Source organism: Leucoraja erinacea, chromosome 17 (genome assembly GCF_028641065.1).
Source record: "Leucoraja erinacea ecotype New England chromosome 17, Leri_hhj_1, whole genome shotgun sequence".
NCBI lineage: Eukaryota > Metazoa > Chordata > Chondrichthyes > Rajiformes > Rajidae > Leucoraja > Leucoraja erinaceus.
The window spans coordinates 18,548,202-18,574,144 of record NC_073393.1 but is presented as its reverse complement, the minus strand read 5'-3'; the positions used below and the strand labels follow the sequence as shown (position 1 = coordinate 18,574,144).

Below are 25,943 nucleotides of genomic sequence, written 5' to 3'. Positions count from 1 at the left end.
TGATTTAATAGGAACCTGAGGAGCTTCTTTTTCACACAGATGGTGGTGGGTATATGAAATAAGCTGACAGAAGAAGTGATAGGCAGGTATAGTAACAACACTTAAAGGACAGGTATATGAATAGGAAAGGTTTGGGGAAGGATATGGGCCAAATGCAGGTAAATGTGCCTATTTTTGATGGACATCTTCAGTGGCATGAATGAGTTGTGGTGAAGATCCTGTTTACATGCTGTGTGACTATGATTCCATTTTAATATGTACATCTTGAACATGTAATTTCTTAGAGCAAGGGAGCCCAGTTTTGGAGCGCGAACAGTGGGTTATCCCATGGTCTCTGGGCATCTGAAGGAGGGGGCTGGTTGTACCAGAGGATCTCCTGTGGCATGATGCGTGGTATTGGAATGCATTTCTCTTCACAGGGTTACATCTGTGACATCATCTACAAAGGGACAGAAGAGAAAATAAAGAAATGTGCACTACAAGATGGCAGAGTTCCTCTGGTGGGTAGAAGGAATTTCTTAATTATTTGGTCACCCTTCTCTTTCTGCCTAAGATGGTTAAAATTGATTCTAAAAATTCTTACTTTTCATTATCTTTTATGTGGCCTTTTCTTCCCTTCCTCTCCTGATAATTATTCCTGCCACTGGTTCAAAAGGCAAGAGTAGGGCAGTCACAGTGGCGCAGCAGTAAAGTTGCTGCCTTACAACGAATGCAGCTCCAGAGACCTGTGTTCGATCCCGATTACAGGTGCTGTCTGTACGGAGTTTGTACGTTCTCCCCGTGACCTGCGTGGGTTTTCCCTGAGATCATTAGTTTCCTCCCACATTCCAAAGATGTACAGGTTTGTAGGTTAATGTAAAAAAAAGTCCCTTGTGGGTGTAGGATAGTGTTAATGTGCGGCGATCGCTGGTCGGCGCAGACCCGTTGGGCTGAAGGGCCTGTTTCTGTGCTGCATTTCTAAACTAAACTAAACTATAAAACTAAGTAGTCTCTCATCCAGGTGTACAACATGATGAGGTTTCAAAGCCAGACCCAAATTTATCACCTAACTACATGGCACACTTTCTGGGAGGTAATTCTCAGAGAAATCTACATTTTGAAATCAATTTTGTTTTTAAAATCCATCTCTGACCTTACTTTCCTCTGCACTGTCACTTCCTGCAGCCCCTGCCAATTCTCAGAAGCCTCCAACATCACCTACATTCTTTCCTCTTTCTGTAGCCTCCTATCGCCCCTGCATCTTTTCCTTTCTTTGTGGCCTCCTGGAGCCCTACACAACTTCCTATATTGTAATTTATTCCAGCTCCTATACCCATTTTCTCTCAGTAACCTCCTCCAAATACTGCGCCCTCCCTATCTCTACTAACCTCCTCCAGCTCCTACACCACGTCCTCTTTCTGGAACTTTATCCAGGCTGTAGTCTGGATCTCTGAGCTCTCATTTTGGTTTATTGCCTGTCAATTACCTCCATTGCTCCATCATTGATGATATGTTGTCTCCTCCAAAACCAGGGGTGTGTGTCCAAAACACTTAATATAGTAGGAGGCATATAATACCCGTGTGAAACACCTGCGCCATCTTACGACTAAAAGATGTTCTTTAGAGTCAAATAATTGTACAACATGGAAATGGTCCTTTTTGCCAAACTTATCCAAGATGTCAATCCAAGCTTGTCTCATTGCCTGTGTTTTCCTTTTCTATCCATGTACTTGTCCAAATGTTTTTTAAACATTGTAATTGTACTTGCCTTTACGGTTTCCTCGGGCAGCTTGTTCAATATACACACCAGCCTCTGTGTGGAAAACCTTGCCCGTCAGGTCCCTTTTATTCATATCTTTACCCTGTCACCTAAAATCTATGCCCTCTAGTTTTAGACTTCCATATCCTAGGGAGCAGACCATGGGCATCCATCTTTTGTACACCTTACATGATTTTATAGCCCTCCATAAGATTATAACTCTATGCCTTCAATGCTGCAGAGAAAATGTTGTTTACCTATCCAGTCTGACCTTATTACTGAAATCCTGCAATCCTGGTAACATCCTGATTAATCTTTCCTGCCTATCAACCCCCCCACCCTTCCCTGTGTTCACCTATTACCTGCAACACTGTCCCGCCTCTCCCCTCTTCCAGCTTTCCCCCCTTCCTTCCACTACAATCAGGACCCCACCCAAACATCACAGATCCATGTTCTCCAGAGCTGCTGCCTGACCCACTACAGCACTTGTGGCCATTTTTGTAAAACAGCAGCTGCAGTTTGTTGTTTCTACAGTGTCTAGGATCCTCTCACTCTCTGAATAGCTCTTTCTTTACTGTTCACTGCACCATCGGTTTTGGTTCATTTGTAAACTCAAGTTAACTTGTCATCCAGATTGGTCAATATAGATGACAAACAAAGTTCACCCAGAACTGACACCTCCTGGTCTCTGGCGCTGTAAGGCAGCAACTCTACCATTGCCACTGTGCCACCCCAAATGTAGCTGTACAAGTTGATGGTGAGACCACATTTGGAGAACTCTGTGCAGATCTGGTCACCCAGCTATAGGAATGGTATCATTATATTGGAAAAGGTGTAGAAGTGATTCAAGAATCAAGAGTGTTTTATGGTCATACGTCCCAAACCAGAACAATGAAATTCCTACTTACAGCAACACAACAGATATGTAAACGTGATACTCTGTAAACACCATAATACACAACAAAAAGAAGTTCAGTATATATAAAAAGAAACAAACAAATGATGTCCCCCCCCAAAGCCCATGTAGTTCTGAGCTTAGTTGGACATCGTGGTGTTTAATAGCCTGATGGTTGTTGGGAAGAAGCCACTCCTGAACATGGAGAGTACAGTTTTCAGGCTCCTAAACCTTCCCAATAGCAGGAGTGAAATGAGAGCATGGCCAGGGTGGTGTGGGTCCCTGATATTACCTGGGCTTTGGACTTGAGTTATGCCCTCTAAGGAGAGGTTAGATCAGCTGGAATTTTTTTCTTTGAAACTTAGGAGGCTAAGGGGTGACTTTATTGAGGTGTACAAGATCATGAGGGACATGAAGAAAATGAATGTTCACAATCGTTTTCCCTGGGGTGAGGATTATACAACTAGAGGGTGTAGGCTTAAGGTGAAAGGGGAGAGATTTAAGAGTATCCTTAGGGGCACCTTTTTTCACTCAGAGTTGTTTGTACCTGGAATGAGCGAATAGGGAAAACTATAGAAGCGGATACAGTGATGTATTTTAAAAGGCATTTGGACACATGTATGGATATGAACTGCTCTGGGGGCTGTTTGGCCAATTGCAGGCAAATGGGATTAGCCCAAAATGCCAATTTGCTCAGCGTGGGCAAGATGAGCTGGAGGGCCTATTTCCTTGCACTATAACTTTCTGACGCTGGAAGTTGGAACTATAACTTTCAGAAGCTGGAACCTGGAGCAAAAAAAAATAACTGCAAGATGAAGAAGTGTCTCGACCTGAAATTTTGGGAATCTATTTGCCTCTGAAGATGGCGCCTAGTCTGCTGAGTTCTTCAGTAGTTTGTTTATTTGCACCCATTGAACCATGCTGTTTATCTCACAGGAACCGCATTGGCAGAATAGATTAATACAAATGTTTTGCTTGGATGTTGCCGCGTTTATTTTTCCATTACCGTTTTCCTCACCTGCTCCCAAGTTCTGGGCACAGCTGAGACACTATTTACATGTTCCATCAACACAACTACATTCCAGTAGTAGGTAGCCACAAAATGGTGGAGTAGCTCAGCAGGACAGGCGGCATCTCTGGAGAGAAGGAATGGGTAACGTTTCAGGTCGAGACCCTTCTTCAGACTGTTTAGGGATAAGGGAGCCTATTCCTTTTCTCCAGAGATGCTGCCTGACCTGCTGAGTTACACCAGCATTTTGTGTCTATATTCGCTATAAACCAGTATTTGCAGTTCCTGCCTATGCACTCCAGCTGTGACTACTTTATTGTGAGGTGTTCCCTTGAATCCAAGTAAGGCCATCCCTGATATTATAGAGCTCAGTCAAATGCTATGCCCCCTAAAATAGTGTAAAATATTTGGTTGAATAGTCTGACACTGGTTTAGGTTACTTGTGAAGACTGGTCACTTGGAACCAGTAGTGGAGTACATATGTTTACTAAAATACTAGATATTAAAATGACAACAGAAAGGAGAGTAACAGAAGCCAACATGGAAATGAACAAAATAAGACTCATCTCTCATCCACCTCCTTCTGCTCCCCCAGGTATCAGGTATCGTGTTCTTCTCATCAGAGGTTGCCGAGAAGCTCCTGGCTACACATGTCATTCCTCCACTGGATGGTTGCACCTACATGGGTCTGGACTCGGGGGCTCGTTCTGTTCAGGTAGTGATGAAACTGCAGGGGCCATAGTTTTGAGTCACAGTGGTGTCTGGAAATAAAGGTTGTCATACTTAATATCACCTACATATAATGAAGATACAAGTACATTTAGCCACATCATGGGAATGGTTTCACATGGAACCCCCAACAGTGCAAACCTTCGTGTTCAGCACAGACATTGTGGGCTGAAGGGCCTGTTCCTGTGCTGTACTGGTCTATGTTCCTCCTCAATACTGCACCAGAGAGACAGCTTGAGCATGTGGAATGGGACTTAACTCCCTGATCATAACATGGGTGAGAGTGCCTTCTAATGTATGGTGGCGTAGCGGTAGAGCTATTGCCTAACAGTGCCAGGGACCCAGGTTCGATACTGACGATGGATGTTTGGAGTTTGTACGTTCTCCCTGTAACCTTCGTGGGTTTTCTCCAACATCTTCGGTTTCCTCCCACACTCCAAAGATATACAGTTTTTTACGTTAATTGGCTTGGTATATTAAAAAAAAGTTAAATTGTCCCTAGTGTGTGTAGGGTGGCGTTAATGTGCGGGGATCACTGGTCGGTGCGGACCTGTTTCCACACTGTATCTCTAAACTCTAAACTGAACTCCAGTCGTAGAGGCTAATCAACAGGCATCTTACTGTCCATAGCTTCAGATGAAGTAATGCCAGACTTTTGAACCTAATGTGTGGAATATAGTGTCAAGTAGTTTGTGCTGTGTCCAGATGATTATGAACTGGGCCATCCCGCTTGTAACATGTTTCATTACCCCCACAGCTATCCATTTTCTTTGACATCTTACTCTGCATGGCACGTCACATTAGCTGGGATGCCTTTGTGAACAGAGGAAAGAGAATCCTGCAGAGCGGTGACATCACTCCTCCCAACACAGACATGGCGACCATGAGGAGCGCCAGGGCTGTGCTTTGGCAGGAACTGCGAGGTATTCCCGTCACTGCAGGTGGGCGAGGTTCACACTTGCGGCACTTGTATGTAATTACTGCCTTTACCACCACAGCTTAATCTCCCATTTCTCTTCCCCCACAGCTATGTTCAAATATACAAGGATGTTTCCAGTCACATAGCCGAGGTCTTTTCTAGCTTGTGTTATCATTGAGGGAGTAGTCTTATATTAAGCACTTGAACTTTTGTGGAAATTTCCAGCCATTATATATGAAGTTATACTTGCGTTATTTAACCCACAGCACCATGTAGTTTGGGAGGTTTGGAGAGGCTCAGTGGTGCCGCTAATGGAACCGCTGCCTCCCAGGATCCAGAGATCCGAGTTCGATTCCGACCTCGGGCGCTGTCTGTGTGGAATTTGCAAGTCCTCCCTATGACTGTATGGGTTTCCCCAGATGCTAGAATTTCCTCCCACATCCAAGATTAGTTGGCCACTATAAATTACCTCAGTGTAGGTGAGTGGTAGATTCCATGGGGGCATTCATGGGAATGTGGGGAGTAACAATGGGTAGTAAATGGCTGACACAGACTTGGTGGGCTGAAGGGCCTGTTTCTGTGCTGTGTGAGTGTGACTCTACTGTCATAGAGAATGCTGTGGGTAATTTATGCACAGCCAATTCCATCAATTGTTTTGAAATAAATGACCAGATCATTTGATGTACGGATGTTTGTGAAGGATAAACTTTGGTCCTTACAACATAACACACTACACTGCTGTGGCATCATTTATATCATGAAAGGGCAGACAAGGCATGACTTGGCATCTGACATATACCATCGTTAATAATTCTGTTGGTTTAGTTTAATTTATTATTGTCACGTGCACTGAGGTACAGTGGACAGATTTTGTTTTTATGCTATCCATCAAAGAAAAGACTATACGTGAAAACAATTACGCCAATTACAGTGCACAGATAAAGGTTAAAGGATACAAGGGTAAATGTCCTTAGTCATGCACTGGAGTGTTTAGGAATTTGACTTCTGAAGCAGGACTTCAGTCTGTGACCAAGTGCTGCAAGACAGACAATGTTATTGTCCCTGTTTTGCTTTGCAGCTCTTGTAGCTGATGGTGGCTATGACTACATGAGCTTGTCAGCTGATGACCACATACGGAACCTGACCCGGAGAGGGAGTGTCTCCGACTGCTTCGTGAGCCATCATGTTGTGTACTCTAAGCTGACCGTATGTAACACCTCTACCTATCATTGGGATTGCTGGCTCTTTTTCCGTCTCACTCCCTTCACTTTTTTCACAGATATTTCCTGCTGTTTGGATACCTAGTGTAGAACCCCACCTGTTAGTTCAGTGAGGGGGAAGGTGGTTCTGAGCATAGGAATATGAGCAGGCTGCTTCCATCATTCGGATAAACCTAAAATAAGACTAATAAACACTGGAAATACTCAGTAGGTCAGGCCACATCTGTGGGAAGAGAAACAGAGTTTGCGTTTCAGGTCAAAGAACCTTTCTCAGGACTGAGTAGGAGAGAACAGAGTAAGTTTAAACTTGTTAATATGCTTGCAGTTTAATATTTATCTCCTTCTTAATTCTGACAAGAGGTCTTTGACCTGAAACATTAATATTTCTCTTTCCACAAATATGGCCTGACCTGCTGAGTATTTCTAGTGTGTTCTGGTTTTATTTAAGATTTCTAGCGTCTGCAGTTTTTTTAATTTTCACTCAATATAATCAAAGTAGATCTACACCCTAGCTATATTTACCTGCCTTGCTATCCTTGCACAACAAAAGTCTTTTGGGCAAAATTCAATTGTTCCAACATCAATATTTTCCGGTAGCATTTCCCACGTGATTATGGTAACTGAGACCAGGCATGGAAAATCGCTTTCTCATTCCTTCTCTCCAGAGATGCTGCCCGTCCTGCTGAGTTACTCCAGCATTTTGTGTCTACCTGCTACCTGATAGTTACAACAATAAGTCTAACATTAAGTGCAAAAGAGCAGAATGTTGCAATGCAATCTGAAGTAGTGCAAGAGAAAATTAAAATATAATAATGGAATAACTGAATGAGATAGAGTGAACAGTACGTGGCAGCACCCCAGGAAGTTGGTGTGAAAGAGGTGATTACAAAGAGGGCAGATCCCCTTCCTTTGAAAAGATCAGTGAGCAAAATGAGTTTCTACAACAGTCTGAAAGTTTCATAGCTGTGATTACTGAGACTAGTTTTTAATGTTCACCTTTGTTTAATTACTTGAATTGATATTCCCCAGCTGTCATTGTGAGATTTAAACAAATGTCTCAGGTCAATGGGCCTGAACTCTTGCTGTCAATCTAGTCAATTATGAATATAGATAGACATTGCTAAATCCTGCATACACATAGCATTTGTTATATACCTTGAAACTGTGGCTTTCACTTTGATGTAAAACAAAGAGATAAAGCTTATTGTCTAACACAACTTTTTGTTTTACAGCACCATGATCTGTTGAACAAGAATTGTTCTGTTATCAATAGCGTTCTGGATGGAGAGATCAGAATTGAACCATACAGTGTTGTACAACACTGCCACCTTGAGGTAAAACACAGGTTACGGTCAAGTATCTCCATAGCCCATTATAGAAAATGTTCTTGTACATTTTTTCACTAATGCTTGCGATTATTTCACTGCAGTTATATTTCCCTGCAGTATTTAATTTTCAATCCAATTTCTATGCATGTAGAGAGTCATAGTCAGCAGCTATACAGCACGGAAGCAGGCTCAACATGTCCATGCCGACGAAGGGGGTACCCCATCTAAGCTAGTCCCACCTGCCCGTCCTTGGCCCATATCCCTCTAAATTTCCCTACCTATGCATCTGTCCAAATGTTTTGTAAATGTTGTTATAATACCTACCTCAACTACCTTCTCTGGCACCTTGTTCCATATATCCATCACCCTCTGGGTGCAAATGTTTCCCCTATTTTTCAAAAAATTAAAGCCAATTGAATTACAGAGACTGCATGCAGGTTCTACGTAGTATGTGCCTATGGCTCACCTGTGTTAACGCATGTAGGACATGCACATTGGTGTCCACTGCCTTTATTCATATATTTGGATACTGTGCCGCTCTCACTCAGGAGGTGACATTCTCACTGTCAGCAAACCTGTTTTTCCTTAACTTAAAAGGGACCTGTCTGAGATTGGTCTAGATAATTACTGGGCTGACGTAGGTAGGTTCTCATTAAACCACTGTCTTGCACATTGGCGCCCACTGGCATTTAAAGGACTTTTACATAGGCACATGGAAATATAGAGCATGAAGGGATTTGGATCATATGTAGGATGAGGAGATTAGTTTAATATGGTGTCATATTCGGCGCTGACTTTATGGGCTGAATGTCCAGTTCCTGTGCTGAAGTGTTCTATATGTTTGGGTACAGTGCCATCCTCATTCAGGAGCAGACTTTCTTAGTGACTGCAGAACCTGTTTCTCCTTAACTTAAAAGGGAACTGTCTGAGATGGTTGTAGGTTATTCTAGCTAATGAATGGACATAGTTGATCGGTATGGACTCTGGGGGGGTGTGAAAGGCTTGTTTCCATACTGTAAGTGTATAAGCAAATAGCTGGATATTAAACATCGAGGGCTCATGTGGCTTTGTGTTTGGGATTATGATTTTTGATTTGTTTTCTGAAGTGTGTTCCCTTCTCTCTGCTTTTCATTTTGACAGGGGCCCATTAATTTAAGGTCTGGTTGTCTGCTGTCAGGAGTGGATCAGCTGTCATCACTATCGCTCCAACGGCACCAGCTCTGTGATGTGATCATCCAGGGGCACCACATCAAGCTGAGGGGCTTGAAGCTGAGGATTTTCACCATCGTGGGGCGGCTGGATGATCTGCAGGTGTAGTAAATGCTCCTCACTTGGTCATTTTATTAACAGCATCTTGCACAACCTGCATGGTGCAAACAGACAATATCAGATGTTTTTGTGGTATTCAGTATCAATAGATAATAGACAATAGGTACAGGGGTGGACCATTTGGCCCTTCGAGCAAGCACCACTATTCACCGTGATCATGGCTGATCATCCACAATCAGTACCCCGTTCCTGCCTTCTCACCATATCCCCTGATTCCACTATCTTTAAGAGCTCTATCTAACTCTCTCTTGAAAGCATCCAGAGAATTGGCTTCCACTACCTTCTGAGGCAGAGAATTCCACAGATTCATAACTCTCTGGGTGGAAACGTTTTTCCTCATCTCCGTTCTAAATGGCCCATCCCCATCAGACATAGTCCACACAGATATAAAGTTCCCTCTCCTTTCGATGCTGATCCAATTTAGCCACAATCTCACAGGACTGCCCACTGCTGCAATAAAGCCTGGACCTCCAACTCCTGCATTCCACATTCAGATTTAGATTACTGTAATGTACTGCTGGGTGCAAGGATATTCCATATTCGCATAAAGCTCACAGAGGAGTATACGTTAAGTCGACAACAAGACATTCCTGATTCTTGACTTGTTAAGTACAATGACTACATACCATAAATACAATGACAAATGGAAAACAGCAGAATTGTGCAAAGATTGTAGTGTCATCTGAAGTAGAGTACTAGAGTGCAAAAATTGAATAAATGAATGAGGTAGTTTAGAGTAAAGGTACATACATGGTAGCATCTCTGGGTAGGAGGTATGAAGGATGTGCTTAGTTCATGAGCCTGTTAGCCACAGGGAAGAAGCTGCTCTTAAGTCTGGATATCCTGGCATTCCAGTTCCTGTATCTTCTCCAGAAGGTGGAAGAGAGAAAAGAGAATGGCCATATGTCAGGCAACCTTGACAATACTTTCAGCCTTCCTGACTCAATGCACCATGATAGGCTGGATGGAAATAAATGACAAACCTTGATGAATTATGGACTATATTCATCACTCTATGCCGGTTCAGGCAATCAAGAGCAGAACAGTTGCCACACTAGGCTGAGGTGCATACCATCAGAATATTTTCTATAGAGACTAGATACAAAGAGCTGCAGATGCTGTTTTACAAAAAACACACAAAGTGCTGGAATAATCCAATGGGTCAGGCAGCATCTCTGAAGAACATAGATGGGTGACGTTTCAGGTCAGGACCCTTCTTCAGACCATTCTGAATACTTTCTATAATACTGTAGAGATTCAAGAGAAATCTCAAAACCTTTTCGGACACGTATAAAAGTAAATATGTTTATGCACTTGATCACCACATCAGTGTGAAAGGACCTAGTTAGGTTGTTGGTGATATGGATATCAGGGAACCTGAAACTAAAAATCATCTCTGTGTGGATGAGTTCAGGGTTATGTTCACCTCTCTGCTTCTTTAGGTCAACAACCAATTCTTTCCCCTTACTGACATTATGGGCCAGGTTGACAAAATTGCTGGAGAAACTCAGACAGATCATGATTATGGGCCAGGTTGTTGTTCTGACATCTCGACACAATCTCTCTCCTGTACTCTAATCTCATCATTATTGTTGGTCTGGCCTACAAGAGAGGTATCATTGGTGAACTTAAAGATCAAGTTGCGCAGGACTTGGCCAAACAGTCATGGGTGTACAGGTAGTAGAGCAGGGAACCATGGTACAGGAGTTCAGAGGTGAGCATATTTGGTACTATGGTGTTGAAAGCTGAGCTGTGGTCAATGAACAGCATGCTGTCATAGATGTTCTTATTCTTATTCCTGCAATTGCTTTGGAATCAGTGGCTGATTACCTTACACACTCCATTTAGACACAGCTTGTTCACAGCTTAAGGACCTTTCATGTCAGCTGACGCTCACCACTCAATACAGAAGTGGGGAGCTGTGGAAAGTCTTCCATGCTATGAATCATAGTCCAGGGGCTGACGGCACCTTCAGGGAACAGAGCAAGGCAAAATCTAGCGGGTGCAGCAGCATCTATGGAGCGAAGGAAATAGGCAACGTTTCGGGCCGAAACCCTTCTTCAGACTGATCGCGGGCGGGGGTGGGTGGGGACAAGAAAGGGAAAAGGAGGAGGAGACCGAAGGCTGGGGGATGGGAGGAGACAGCAGGGGGGCTGAGGAAGGGGAGGAGACAGCAAGGACTAACAAAATTGGGAGAATTCGATGTTCATGCCCCCGGGGTGCAGACTCCCCAAACGGAATATGAGGTGCTGTTCCTCCAATTTCCGGTGCTGCTCGCTGTGGCCATGGAGGAGACCCAGGACAGAGAGGTCGGAGGCGGAACGACAGAGGTCGCACCTGGAACGACAGAGGTTTACCTGAGGTTTACCTGCACCTCTTCCAACCTCATCTATTGCGTCCGCTGCTCTAGATGTCAACAGATCTATATCGGTGAGACCAAGCGGAGGTTGGGCGATCGTTTCGCGAACACCTCCGCTCGGTCCGCAATAACCAAGCTGACCTCCCGGTGGCTCAGCACTTCAACTCCCCCTCCCACTCCGTCTCCGACCTCTCTGTCCTGGGTCTCCTCCATGGACACAGCGAGCAGCACCATAAATTGGAGGAACAGCACCTCATATTCCGTTTGGGGAGTCTGCACCCCGGGGGCATGAACATTGAATTCTCCCAATTTTGTTAGTCCTTGCTGTCTCCTCCCCTTCCTCAGCCCCCCTGCTGTCTCCTCCCATCCCCCAGCCTTCGGTCTCCTCCTCCTTTTCCCTTTCTTGTCCCCACCCACCCCCGCCCCCGATCAGTCTGAAGAAGGGTTTCGGCCCGAAACGTTGCCTATTTCCTTCGCTCCATAGATGCTGCTGCACCCGCTGAGTTTCTCCAGCTTTTTTGTGTAACCTCCGATTCTCCAGCATCTGCCGTTCCCTCTTAAACACAAGGCAAAATCTATATTGGTCCTGCGGCTCATATCTTGCACTTCCCTAACATTAAAATTAGATTGCTTATCCTCACAGACAATGTAGTTAACAATGCAGGAAGCGTGGTGGTATGTTCCTGGTATGTGCTGTTATTACTGGGTGAGATGGCAGCAACTGCTGGTGATTAAGAGATGATACATGGCCTGCAGATTCCGAAGACCGGCAGGCAGCTTTGCGCTGGTCCACTGTTTTCCTCGCCCTTAAACTGCTTGTTATTTTTAAGAACTCTAGATTTGTGCAGCAATTGTCCACTGAGCTCACACCAGAAATTCTCAATGTTGAAAACTAAGGTCAAAGAGGGTACAACATAGTCTAAATTTAAAAAAAAAAAGACAAAATAGTAACTCAAATATTTTACAGGTACTCAGGCCCATATGTCATGGCTGATTCTCTACATCACCCACATGCCTTCCTAATACCACATCACTTATTTCCTGTGTGCCCTTACTTCTATTGATCTCCGCCTTGAATTTACACAGTGACCTCCCTCGGAGCTGGTGATCTCCAAAATGTCACAGCCCTCTTGTCGTTATCCTAAATTATCCTGGTTCTTTTATCTTTCACTTACTTTGCTATATTTCCTTATGACAGAAAAGGTCATTCAGCTTATCGGGTCTGTTGCCCAATCTCAGTTTTCAGAGCAATATCATTCTCCCAATTGTAAACTTAACAAATGGGTCAGGATTCAATCTGGGTCTCTGGAGATGTGAGGCAGCAGCTGTGCCACTGTGCTGCCCTTTTCTTTCTCTCTGCTTTTCAGTCCCTATCTATTCTTCCTCCCTTGGTCATTCCTGCTTATCAATCCATGAATCGCGTCGCATCGCTTTCACTGTCATAGAAACATAGATAGGTGCAGGAGTAGGCCATTCGGTCCATTCTGTCCTGTTATCATCCTGCGCTTGCTGCAAGAAATGCGTTAAAGTGATTCTGCAAAAGGAGTAAGCGAATGTGTAACCAGTGGGTCGGACCACTAGGCATCCCATTCCATCAAGCTCGCTGCCAGAGTAGAAGTTTACGTTTTCCCATTGTTACAGTATCATACAGTTCAGAAACAGACACTTTGGCCCAACTCGTCTATGCTGACCAAAGTGTCTTACTGATCTAGTCCCATTTACAGTACATTTGGCTCAGATTCCTCTGAATCTTTCCTATCCATGAACCTGTCTACTTGTTTTTTAAACATTGGAATCATACCCGCTTCTGCCATTTCCTCTGGCAGCTCGTTCCATAAACTTACTACCCTCTGTGAAAATCTTGCCCCTTGAGTTCCCTTTAAATCATTCGCATCTGAATCTTCCCCTTCTTATTTTGAATCTATACCATCTAGTTTTAGACTTTCCTATTCTGTGAAAAGGACAGTGGTCATATACCTTATCTATGTCCTTCATCATTTTACCAACTTCTGTAATGTCACCCCTCAGCCTCCAGGGAAATTCCCACAGTTGTGGATTTCCAGACATTGAGAACATTCTCGGCTTAGCCTGATAAATGTTTGTCCATTTATCGGTTTGTCCGGGTTAGCACGACCTCTATATGATTCTCTCCTGCTGTCCTTGGATATTAAAAAAAACAGGGAGGGATAAATTTGAACGCTCTGGCTTGTGCCTTCCACCTCAAATTCTTGTCACTGGTATTTCAATACATCCATAACAGAAATGGATGTTCCTGAGAGTAAAAGTGATGTGGATGGAAAGTAGTCTCCTGGAGTACTTCTGGATTGCCGATTTTGGTTGATTATGAGATATTTGTCCTCAAAATCAATCTCAGTTCTTATTTGCATTTCATTTTTGGATTTGTAAGAGCCAACCAGCTGGGTACAAACCAGCCTTTTCCGAGTTTGATGCAATCTTTCCTTTGGTTGATCCAAACTATTCTCAACAATAGAATCATATGGTCTCTCCACAGGTACCTTTCAGCAATAGCTGCTCAACATTCCTGAATATTCCATGGTCCACATTCTTTGAAAGGACGGGAATCAAGTAAGGCTAATCCATGTCCGTCCTTGCATGCATCTTCATCAGTAGCACCACAGTGGTAGCACCACAGTCGCAGAAGGCTTTCCGCTCAGCGGATGGATCCAATTAGAACCACTTCCCTGCTCTTGCCTTGAAGGTTTCTGTATAAATAAATACAGTTCCTTTTTGAAAGTTACAATTGGATTTGTAGCCATTGCGTTTTCAAGCGGCGCTCTATAACAATACTTCTGTGCATATCTAAATAAAATACTCTTATTTTCCTCATCCTTTTGCTGTTTATCTTTACAGGGATTTGTGAGCAACCAGCTCACATATGGCAGGCAGCCTTGAAAACTGACTGCAGACTGCTTATGATTTATTTGATGTTGACAGATTAATCAGTGAAGCTCTATCTTTAATAGTCTCTCGATCCATCTCCCTGTGGCAACCAACGTACCATGTTGGAAGATAGCCACAATGAGGTGATACCAAACATAATGGAGGTTGTGGAGGCGGATACAATCATGTTTAAAAGACATTTCAAGTACAAATAGGAAAGGCGTAGAAGAGTACATGCGTAATGTGGGCAAATAAGATCACGTAGATAGGGGTTTATGGATAAGCCACAGGGTCTGTTTCCATACTGTACAACACTATGATATATTTAATTAATAATGGAGAAAGAGTCCACATCATCTGTTATTTTAATATGTTTTAAAGCTCGTTCAAACCCTTACTAAAGTCTGGAGTAGAGAATCTGAAAGTTGTTTTTTTCAGAAGGGAGTATTGCACAAAGTGCCTAGACTTTAAATTCGAGCTAGCTGGTTGAATGTGTCTGGAAGCTTTTTCATCTAAAATCCTGAAATCACACAGCATGGAAACAGGCCATTCGGCCCAATTTGTCTAAGTCAACCAGTGGGCACACTTCTGTATTATACCCATCACCCGGCACTTGGTCCATCTATTATGTCAAAGTGATTCAAGTGTTCCTCTCACCACTTCCTAAATACTGTCAGCAACCCAACTTCAGCCACTCTGTCTGGGTAAAAGAAATCCAGAACTCCCTCAAAAAGCTGCAGAGGCTGCAGGTTAGATGAAAAATTCAGAACTGAAAATTATCATTTTTTCATCTCTAGCCTTGGTCATCCCATCTGCTAATCAAACCCCCCCTCACCGATCCACCTAGGGATGTAAGCTACCCAGGTGAAATATGAGGTGCTGTTCCTCCAGCTTGCACGTGGCCTCACTCTGGCAAAGGAGGAGGCCCAGGACAGAAGGTTCGGTATGGCAATGGGAAGGGAAATTAAAATGATTAGCGACAGGGACGTCTAGGCAACCAAATGCAAGTGTGTGGCAAAACGGTCACCTAGTCTACTCTCTTGGTCTTACTGATATGAAGCAAGCCACATTGGAGACCTCTGTCTCACCTGGAAGGACTGCTGGGGGCCCTGGATGGAGGTGAGGGAGGAGGTATAGGGACTGGTATAGCATATCCTGCAGCTATAAGGGAAAGTACCTGGGTTTGGGTGGGAAGGGATGAACCCAGCAGTTGCTAGCTGGCTGGATTGGATGGGTTGGGGATTGTGAGTAAGTGCACAGATTTCAAGCTCACTCATTGAACTCAAGCAGTGAAATAACCTATTAGTTATGTGACTGCACTCAGTGCTCTGTGAGTTAGTACACTGTGTGTAGTTACAAAAGAAATTACAGTTCCTGCAATGATATGGAAGAGAGAAGTCAGAGTGAAGACCAGTCTAGATTACACAGAACAATCGTGTAATTTGCACATGGCCTCCTGAGTGAAGCAAAGGCTGAGAATTAGGGTGCAGTTGTGTTTTTTAAACATTTTAGAAACACAGCATTTTTACTTAATCCCGAACCATAGAACCACAGTCCACCATTTGGCAAAATCACGACTCATCCTTAGAAATCATATTTCACTGAGAATATGCATTGAAACTAGTAGAGCTGTTGGTTCATAGCTCGAGTGCCGCTGACCTCCGCCGCTGTCTGAAGTCTGCACCATCTCCCTTTGACAAATAGGTTTCTCCAATTTCCTCTCATGTCCCAAAGCCATGCAGGTTGGGAGTTAATTGACTGCTTGTTTTTCTTAGGAAAGAAGAGGTCTGGGCTCCCAGCCATCTGGATAATAACCTGCTCAACGCTCAGCTCTTCCCAATCCTGCACACCTCCGAGCCCATCGGGATGGAGGACGTGCTGTGGCTGCTCGGGCACGAGAGCGGACAGTATCTGAGGAAGTGGCAGTCTGCCTGGCGCCTGTCGATGAGGGAGATCCTGAGTTGTCTGGACCAGCAAGCTGAGCTTGCCTGGAGGCAGCAGCTCTTCCTCGCCCAGGCCCAGCACCAAGTGCAGAGCACCCTGCACGCTCGCAAAGACAACAGCCTCTGCCCTCTGATCAGAGCAGCCGTCTGCGAGGGACAGGAGCAGCAAATACTCCACACCCTTGACACAGGTGAGGGCCAGCTTTCTTACGGGTCTGTACAATGGGAAGCTCATCAGCAGCTTATGGATTTCTCATAGTCGAGAGCTTCTGGCCTCAACTCCACCTCAGCAGCTAGAGGCTCGAGCTTCAGTGGAGATGTGAGCTGTCACTGCACTGCAGAGCGTCACCTTCCAGGTTAGGTTACACTGAAGTTCCACCAGCATCCAGCAATTCCATTGCAATAGGCCTTGAGCACAAAAGTAGGGTGTCTTGCCCAGTTATTGATGAATCTGACGAAACTACATCTGAAACACTGGGTGCAGATCTATTCCCTCCACCAGAGGAAGGACACACTTCCAAAAGAGGAAATGAGATGAAGGTTCATCAAATTGATTCCTGGAATGGTGGGTTTGTCCGAGGAGGGATTAAATTGCGTTGGCCTAGATTGTTGAGTTCTGAAGCATAGAGATTATCTAATTGAAGCATACAATTTCCACAGGGCTTGAATCAGTAGAAGCAAAGTTAATATTTCTCCAAACCTGTCTCGAATCAGGAACATATTTCAGGAATATTGATATCAGAAGAATTTTCTTCACCAAGATGGTGGCGAATGTTGGGAATTCACAGCTTCAGCGGAACGTAGCAAAGATCAATAGATAGATACTTGAATGGCTGTGCTGGCTCGAAGGACCTAATGGCCTACTCCTGCATCTATTTTCTTTGTATCTATGTATCAAATGAAATCAGTGTAAATTGACGATAAGGTTGGCATGGACTGAAGGACCTGTTTCTGTGCTGTATGACTCTATGACTACATCACCTAAAGGACAGCTCCTCCTGCAGTACCAAACATCCTCAGCACTCTGCTGCTTAATGGCCTGGAATCCAACCTGCTCCATTTCAACTCTCGACCTTTCACATCAGAGGTGGCAACAAACTAATTGAGCTGCGCAGATGCGAATATATTGGACGGCAGCTATATTTAACCACCGACTAACATTGTTAATGCATGCGTGGAGCCAGGGGTGGAAACCCCCTCCCCCCCCCCTCCCCACCACCACTAATTCCAGACCAATTGTGTTCCTAAAAATTTTGGTTTTCTCTTATGCCAAACCCTTTTTCCCATTTTAATCCTGTGTTATAAGACAAGATGCGTTCCTGCAGGATATTTTTCTCTTTTATTAAGACATTTATCGGCGATGACAAGGTGACCCAGTGTCCTTTTTTTGATACCTGAGGCCAACTTTGGACTCAAGGAATGGACGAGTCTCATGTGGAAGAAACAACAAACAACTACCAACTGTCCTCTTGGTTTGCAGTGGCTGCCAGCACCAAGGACCTGGGGATTGCGGCCCGTGCCCTAGCGTGCGTGGCGGATGTCTTGAGTTGCGTGGCTGGAAGGCAGGGTGGGCTCCGCAGTGGGCCCGCTGCTAACCGGGCATGGACTGAGGCCTTCAGTTTGCTGGAAAGCGGGAACGTGGTGCGGGGAGTGGAGAAGCTGACCGAAGAGCGGGGGAAATGGCTGAACAGGTGAGGATCGGACCTTCCTGCCAGGCCCAAAAGCTGCTGCATAACTGGGGCGACGGTCTTGTTGAGCGAGTACTGATCGGATTTGACAGGGCAAGAACTTTCTGGGCTGCTCGCTATGGGGAGAAGTCTCTGCAGTATAGAGGTGTTGGCAGTGTAGGGGCATGGGCAGGATTAGGCTCTGATATCTCTGCAGTTTGGTAGCCAGTGAGAAAAACGCTCATGTCAAATTTATAGTAGAGAACATAGTGGAGAAGCCATTTTCCCAGCTCTTCTCTGTCCGTGGTTTTGTTTTTGCCCGTCCAACATACCTTTATGACATTTGGCTATGAAGGTTCATTACAGTGAGGCAGGACCTCAGCAAGGCTTATTCTGCAAAGAATATCTATCCTGCAAAACAATTCCAATTTCAGGCAGCTTGCGTGATATCCATGTAAATCTCCCGTGGTGGTAGTGGAAATTTTAGCTTTGATTTGCAGGATGTCTGATGACCTCTGATCAAATAAAATCATTGTTCATGATCCATCTCTCCCTTGGCTCTTCAGTGCAGACCAGGAAGGGGGACAGGATGTAGGTACCAGAAGGCACAGTCAAGATTTGGCACCTTTTACCTCAGGATCAACACACTAAAGCAGCCAGTATTTATGTTCCTTTTGTAAGACCGTGTTCTGGAGTACAAAGCATTACATTTCCAAAGCGCCCTTCACAAACTGAAGATATCTGGAAACACTTTACAACCAGCCAAGTACATTTTGAAGTGAAGTCACTATTGTAGTGTGGCACCTGAGACAGGAAATTTCAAAGGAACAGTGTTACATTGCCCAGGTAGTTTGGTTTTATTGGTTTTCTTGATGGAAGAATAATCATAAACCAAGAAATTTCCACAGAAAAATTTTCATATGAACCTTTAGGTCCAAAATCTTATCTGAACAACAGCACCATCAACTGCAGCCTGAGACAGTGCGTCAATCTTTGGAATAGTTCAAGCCTGAACCCCTGACTGAGAAATGAGGGAGCTACAAAAGTGGATGTATGCATCCATGAACACTTGGCGATTGAGGACAGCCTCCTGCACTGTATTTGAATAATGTGCTGGCACTTGCTGTCTGGAATCACACACATAAATAATAGTTCTTGAGGAAGAAACGTCCTGTGCGCTACCCAACATGGAACTACCTGAGAACAGGCAGGCAGCTGACTGGATGTTTACGATTGTTTTAATTATATGGGTATGGTTCTGAGGTGAGCTGAACTTTTGTGAACAAATGTTGAACGGCACTTGCCTGAACAACCAATGGTTTGTAAACTACCCCAAGGAAAATATTGTTGGTGTTTTTGAACTAAGGAAACGAAAGAATCTCCAACATGTTGTGTCCACAAACGAAATAATCTTACTGTTTTGTTAGTTTCTTGAAATAGTTCAAGTTCAAGTGAGTTTATTGTCATGTGTCCCTGTATAGGACAATGAAATTCTTGCTTTGCTTCAACGCACAGAACATAGTAGGCATTTACTACAAAACAGGTCAGTGTGTCCATATACCATAATATAAATATATACACACATGAATAAATAAACTGATAAAGTGCAAATAACAGAAAATGGGTTATTAATAATCAGAGTTTTGTCCGAGCCAGGTTTAATAGCCTGATGGCTGTGGGGAAGTAGCTATTCCTGAACCTGGTTGTTGCAGCAAATAAATCAGCAAAGGCTATTTAATGTATCATTCTGGCGAACCAAACTCTGAGGAAATGCCAATGGACTTCAATGCATCGAGTCAGATCTCAGAGCAAATTGTTTAATGTAGATTTTTTTTCACCCTGTCTTTGGTACGCTTTCTGCCCTGTAGGCCTGACCGGCTTGTGAGGGCTGCCCGTCACTACGAGGGGGCAGAGCAAATCCTGATCCGACAGGCTGTGATGTCAGCGTGTGAGTTCATCTCAATAAGAGAAGTGGGGCTTCCTCCCATGAACCACTGGGTGGTCGCCGAATGCCCGGCTCGTATCGATCTCTCAGGTACATCCAGTGTTCGCGACAAAGTGTGACAGGATCAAATAATGTCGATGCAGAAAACACTCAGCAGTACGGGCAGTAGAAAGGGAAACTAAGCTAGCGTAGCGTTTCAGGTAGAAGATCCTCTTCATGCATTTCAACCTGAAACATTCACTCCTTTTCTCTTTCCACAGGCATGCAGCATGTAGGAGGCTCTTAAGTGTGATAGGAAGAGTTCCTGTATGTTCCTGTTAGAATGAGGGGCAAGGCCAGCAGCAATGGAGAACTCTTGTTGATGAGGGATATTGAGGCTCTAGTCAGGAAAAAGAACACAGATGTCAAGCTGCTGGGATCAAATGTGTTCGTTGAGGAGTATAATGGCTATAGGGGTACAATTCAAGAAGGAAATTAGAAGGATGGAAAGGGGACCTGAGATATATTTGACAGATAAGGAAAGGGAGATTCCTAAAAGATTGTACAAATACCTTAAGAGCAAGAAGGTAACTAAGGAGAGAGTAAATCCCATTGAGGATCAATGAGGATAATTCAAACCATCAATTTGATTGTTTTTGAAGATGTGATCAAGTGAGTTAGATCACATGGTTTCTATATAGCATCCTTTCACACACACCTGGCTGAGATTTCCGACTCCCCTTCCTTTGCCCATTTCCCAGATGCACCAGATCTTGTAACCGGAGACAACCTCCTTCACTGTTTTGGTGTCATCTGCAAATATGATATTTAGTTTCGCTGTGTCAGGTTTTAGACAAGACAATGGATATGTGGAACAAGTTGTCAGCGGAAGTGGTAGAAGCTGGTGCAAATATAATATTTTAAAACCTTTGGACAGGTATGTGGATTGGAAAGTTTTAGAGGGATGTGGGCTAAATTTAAGCAAATGGGATTAACACGGATAAGCGTTTTAGTTGGTTTGGTCAATTTGAGCTGAAGGGCCTGTTTTATGTTGTTTAACTCTATGGATCTATAATGTACTGCCTGACCTGCTGAGTGCTTCCAGCATTATTTTATGTCAGATTACCAGTATCTGCAAGGTTTTATTTTAGCTTTTATTCAAAATTTGCGACATTTTGAGGTGATGTTGATGAAATAAACAAATGGAACTCTAGAACGTGCCTCAAGTATTCAATGTGATCCCACCACTAGTCACATCTTCTCATCCACACCCTTTTCTGCTTGCTGCAGAAACTGCTCCCTCCACAACTCCTTGCTTCATTCACCCCTTCCTATCTAAACCACCCCCTCCCTAGGTACTCTTGTAACCTTAGCAGACGTAACACCTGAACCTATACCTCCTTCATCACATCCTTTGAGAGATCCCAGCAGTCCTTCCAGGTAAGAGAGGTTCGAGTACAACTCCTCTAACTTAATCTACTGCATTCGGTGTTCCTGATGTGGCCTCCTGTACATTGGTGAGGGCAAGCGTAGAATAGATGGCCATTTCGCAAAACACTTGCGCTCAGACTGCCAAAGTCTGCTAAGTCTCTTGTTTGTTAACCATTTTAATTCCTCTTCCTATTCTCACACTGACCTTTCTGTCCTGGGCCTCATCCATTGCCAGAGTGAATGCGCACATAAACTGGAGGAACACCTCTTGTTCCACTTGGATAGTTTACAACCCAACAGTATAAACATTTAATTCTGCTGTTCAAGTCATCCCGAAAGCCTTCTATCATTGTTTATTCATTGCTCTCCTCATGACTCGATTCAGAAGCCTAAGGTCTATGATTCACCTGTAGGTGGCTGGAGTGACACACCGCCCATCACGTATGAACATGGGGGAGCGGTGCTGGATATTGCCGTGCTGGTGGACAAGTTGAAACCGATTGGCGCCAAAGTGCGCCGCATAAAGGAGCCAAAGCTGCACCTCGTCATGAGCAGAGGCAGAGAACAGGAAATGGCCGTGGAGGTATCATGCCAGTGTCTGGAAGATCTGAGGGACTACTGTCAGCCTCATGCACCAGGTACCCTCCCTTCAATGGCTGGTTGTTACACTGAACTATAGAAATTTAGGCATGGAGGGTCTGGGGAAAAATCCCTATGCTGTACTGAGTTGCCTAGTTGCCATCTGCCTGCACCAAGTCTATATCCCTCCAACCCCTGCCTGTTCATGTGCCTGTCTAAATGCCTTGTATTTGTGTCGGTCATATCTGCTTCTGCCACCTACTGTGGCAGCATGGTCCACACACTGAAAACTATTCTGTGTAAAAATAAACTTACACAAATTTCCTTTAAACTTTCCCCCTCTCATCTAAGACCTAAGCTCTATTATATTTGACGTTGTACTCTGGGAAGAAAGACTGGCCTGTCTGTGCATCTCATCATTTTATATATTGGGAATATTATTCTTTTGATTAAGTAATGTACCATTTATTGACAGGAGCTTTGTTGAAGGCAGCCTTTATCTGCACACAAATCATCCAGTACCCCTCACAGATTCCTCTGACAGATCAATTGATGGCAGGGTTTGGTGGCGGTTTTGAGCTTCACACTTGGTCCAGCCTGCCCCATGGATCTGGCATGGGTGAGTAACTGTGTGACTAATCTGGGACAAGCATCATTTGCTAGTGTCAAAGATATGTCCTGTTTTCTTCTCTCTTTGAACTCTGGCTATCTTTCTCTTCCCATGTTCCCACTGATCTGTAATTCATCACACTTTTCATTTTAATGCACCACCACTTGGATCCTGAATAAATTGAACTATGTGTAATATAATGAAATATAAAATTAGAAAAATAATTTAATAAGCCAGTAAGGAAAGAGCGATTTCTATAATCTTATATTTGTTTTATATTTATGCTGTGTTAAAATGCCAATTTGTTGCTCTCCTCTCATTCTTTTGAATATCTTACGTCCAACTATCTTTCCATCATTACAATATTGTGCTTTCAAAACTCAAGACCGATTATGCTTTTAATCACACTTTCTATTTTACGCTGGTATTGGCTTAGGTTCTTCCTCATGTCTGGTTGTAAACCCACACGTGTGAAGGAGCCTCCATGTTTATATCTCCATGTTCGTAGAGCGGCAAATCCGTCTAGTCATTATCCTTTGCCCTGATCGAGGCCCCTTTATCTGACGCAGAATGTAAGAATAATGTTTCTTTTGAGACCTGAAGCATCAGTCTAGAAACTGATCAGTGTCTCTTCACCAAAATCTCGAGCATATTTGGTCAGGTATTAATCAGCATCAAAGCATAAAGCTTTTTTACATCAATGTGTGAACCCACCCTTTTAGAAGTATTTTCAGAAGCTTTTTGGTGTGGCCCAAAGCTTCTGAAAAGATTCAAAATGTGGCCTGGGATGGGACATTCAGCAATTGTGTGAACTGTATGCGAATACTGTAAGAAGTAGGAACATGAATTGATGTCAGACTTTCCCACACAAATTCCATATTCCCTGATTCCCTTATAATCCAAACATCTATTGATCTCTATTCTGAATGTACTCAGCAACTGGGCCTCCAGAAACCTCTATGGTTAAGAATACCAAAGATTCCATTTGTGTCCTGAATGGCCGTCCGTGTTCTGAGAATGTGACTCCAGGTTTGAGACACCTAAACAGAGAAACATCAACTCACATCTTCCTTTTCTATGAGATCATCTCTCATTCCTCCAACCTCAAGTGAGTATGGGCCTAGTCTGTTTAATCTTTCAGTTAAACAAAAGCAATCTCTTCCGCCCACCAAGTCAATGCTGACTATCAAATACCCATTTGCATTAATCCTCCACTAATCCCATTTATACTCTCGACATTCCCATCAACTATCCCACCAGATTCCTGCCAATGCACCATGGGCTAATTTACAATGCCTAATTAACCCACCAACTAAACACCAACAAAGACAATGCCTGAGTTGTCTTATGATTGAACCGGAGTCTCACAAGTTGTGAGGTGGTTGCTCTACCAGCTGCATTGTTGTGCCACTAATCTGTCCTCATTTGACAAACCATCCCAGGAATCAGTAAAACAATAATTGTGTCTATCATTAATGATACTGAGAGTGTTTAAACATTAAGCAAATACATTGATGTAATTTCTAGATTGTTTACTATTTATGTTCTTAGGTACAAGTAGCATCCTGGCGGGAGCAGTGGTAGCAGCCCTGATCTCAGCAGCTGGGAAATGCTGTGATATCACTTCCCTTATCCATGTTGTGCTTCACCTGGAACAGATACTGACCACAGGTAACCAGCAGCACCATCGCAGATTGCTAGGCTGTGATAATCAATAGAATATATCCTGGCAATTCCTTTATTGTGACCAATTCTATAAGAGACATGTCATCAGTTAGAAGTAAAGTGTCTGCTCAGCAAGGTCTGTTAAGTCTCCTGACTCCTGTAAGGGTTACATCCCGCAGACCCTTGCGTAAGTCAGATGTTACGTAAATTAGAACCGGAAATGCTTTTTTTTCATCTCCTCTTTCCAGCCCCAATGTTATTCTATGATACAGGCACTTGATTAGACAGATAGGCCTCAATAATGCATCGATAACAGATTTCTCAGCATATTCAGTGCAGAATTTGCACGCTGGTCTCCTAACCAATACTTATTTCTCAACCAACACTTGAAACCAGAGGGATAGATATTTATCTTAATCAGGAGTATCCAATGGGTATTATCAAACAAAGAGCCTGCTGTGGGTTTAACTGTGAATTCAGTTCCTGGTTGTTGTATTGTGGACAATCCCAAGAGTTGCCAATCCATGAGTTATCATCCAAGACAAATTTCTGTCTCTCTTTCTGGTCACATTTCATATTGTACGCTGCCTTGTTGGGTCTTTTGGTCAACCTCAGATGTACATCAGCAGTACGGTACATTGGAACCTGCAGTTGTGAAAGATACTTTGACCTCATAACTCTTCCATCCCTTGTCTAGGTGGAGGCTGGCAGGATCAAGTCGGAGGCCTGGTGCCTGGGATTAAGATTGGTCGGTCCAAGGCCCAGTTGCCCTTACGAGTGGATGTTGAACGTATTCCAGTGACAGACGAGTTTGTGAAGACCCTGAATGACCATCTGCTGCTGGTGTACACGGGAAAAACACGCCTCGCCCGCAACCTTCTGCAGGTGAGGCCACGGCAAGCATCGATGGAATACTCTGTAATACTAATCACTTCGACCCTTCTCTCACCTGTGGGATGGGCTGCACTTCAGGCAGGACAGTGAATGGCTTTCATAGTCTGTCAGTTGGGTGTAACAGCCCACCTTCCTGGAGTCAGAATCAAAGGTGTGCAACATTGAAACAAGCCCTTTGACTGACCATTAGGCCCATCTCATGTAGTCTTTCCTCTGACTGGATAGCATGCAACAAAAAAAGCTTTTCACTGTACCTCGGTACACGCGACAATAAACAACACAAATCCCATTGGCCTGCAATAATTCTGTATCCCTCTGTGCCCTGCTCATTCAAGTACCAGTCCAGATGACCCTTCAATGTTGTTATTGCTCCTACCTTCACCACTTCTTCTGGCAGCTCACTCCTGATACCAGGGGAAAACAACTCAAATCCCCTGTAAATATTCTCCCTCTCAGCTTAAACCTATGCCCTCTGGTTTTAGACACCATTGGCAGGGAGAAACAGACACTGGTTATGTACACTATGCCTCTCATACTTTTATATACTTCCATAATGTCACCTCAACGTCCTTTACTCCAGTCTCACTAATCCTTCAATTCATGTCACATCCTTGTGAATCTTTTCTGCATCCTAGCCATGTCCTAGTGTGATGACCAGACCTGCACAGGTGACCTGTGCAGGACTAGACTGACAGGCTAGGTTTGTGCACCACGCTTCAGAACAGGCGAGAAAACCAGAAGCGCAGCCTTGCGATAGGAGATTCACTTGGGTGATACGTGGGATAGGACATTTTTTGGATGCA

General features: G+C 43.9%; 1 protein-coding gene across 2 annotated transcripts in view; it reads left to right on the top strand.

Moving 5' to 3' along the window:
• LOC129705231 (L-fucose kinase) overlaps nt 1-25,943 on the top strand; it is a 139,248-nt gene that overhangs the window by 111,284 nt on the left and 2,021 nt on the right. The window contains exons 8-21 of one of the 2 annotated variants that reach the window (XM_055648713.1): nt 420-500; nt 4,238-4,357; nt 5,129-5,294; nt 6,369-6,496; nt 7,743-7,844; nt 8,979-9,149; nt 14,039-14,112; nt 16,203-16,561; nt 17,851-18,061; nt 19,906-20,072; nt 21,806-22,030; nt 22,447-22,590; nt 24,133-24,252; nt 24,944-25,131. In XM_055648713.1, coding sequence (XP_055504688.1) covers nt 420-500; nt 4,238-4,357; nt 5,129-5,294; nt 6,369-6,496; nt 7,743-7,844; nt 8,979-9,149; nt 14,039-14,112; nt 16,203-16,561; nt 17,851-18,061; nt 19,906-20,072; nt 21,806-22,030; nt 22,447-22,590; nt 24,133-24,252; nt 24,944-25,131 — 2,256 coding nt within the window. Of the gene's footprint in view, nt 1-419; nt 501-4,237; nt 4,358-5,128; nt 5,313-6,368; nt 6,497-7,742; nt 7,845-8,978; nt 9,150-14,038; nt 14,113-16,202; nt 16,562-17,850; nt 18,062-19,905; nt 20,073-21,805; nt 22,031-22,446; nt 22,591-24,132; nt 24,253-24,943; nt 25,132-25,943 lie in introns of both variants that reach the window. The other variant, XM_055648712.1, reaches the window with a different exon arrangement.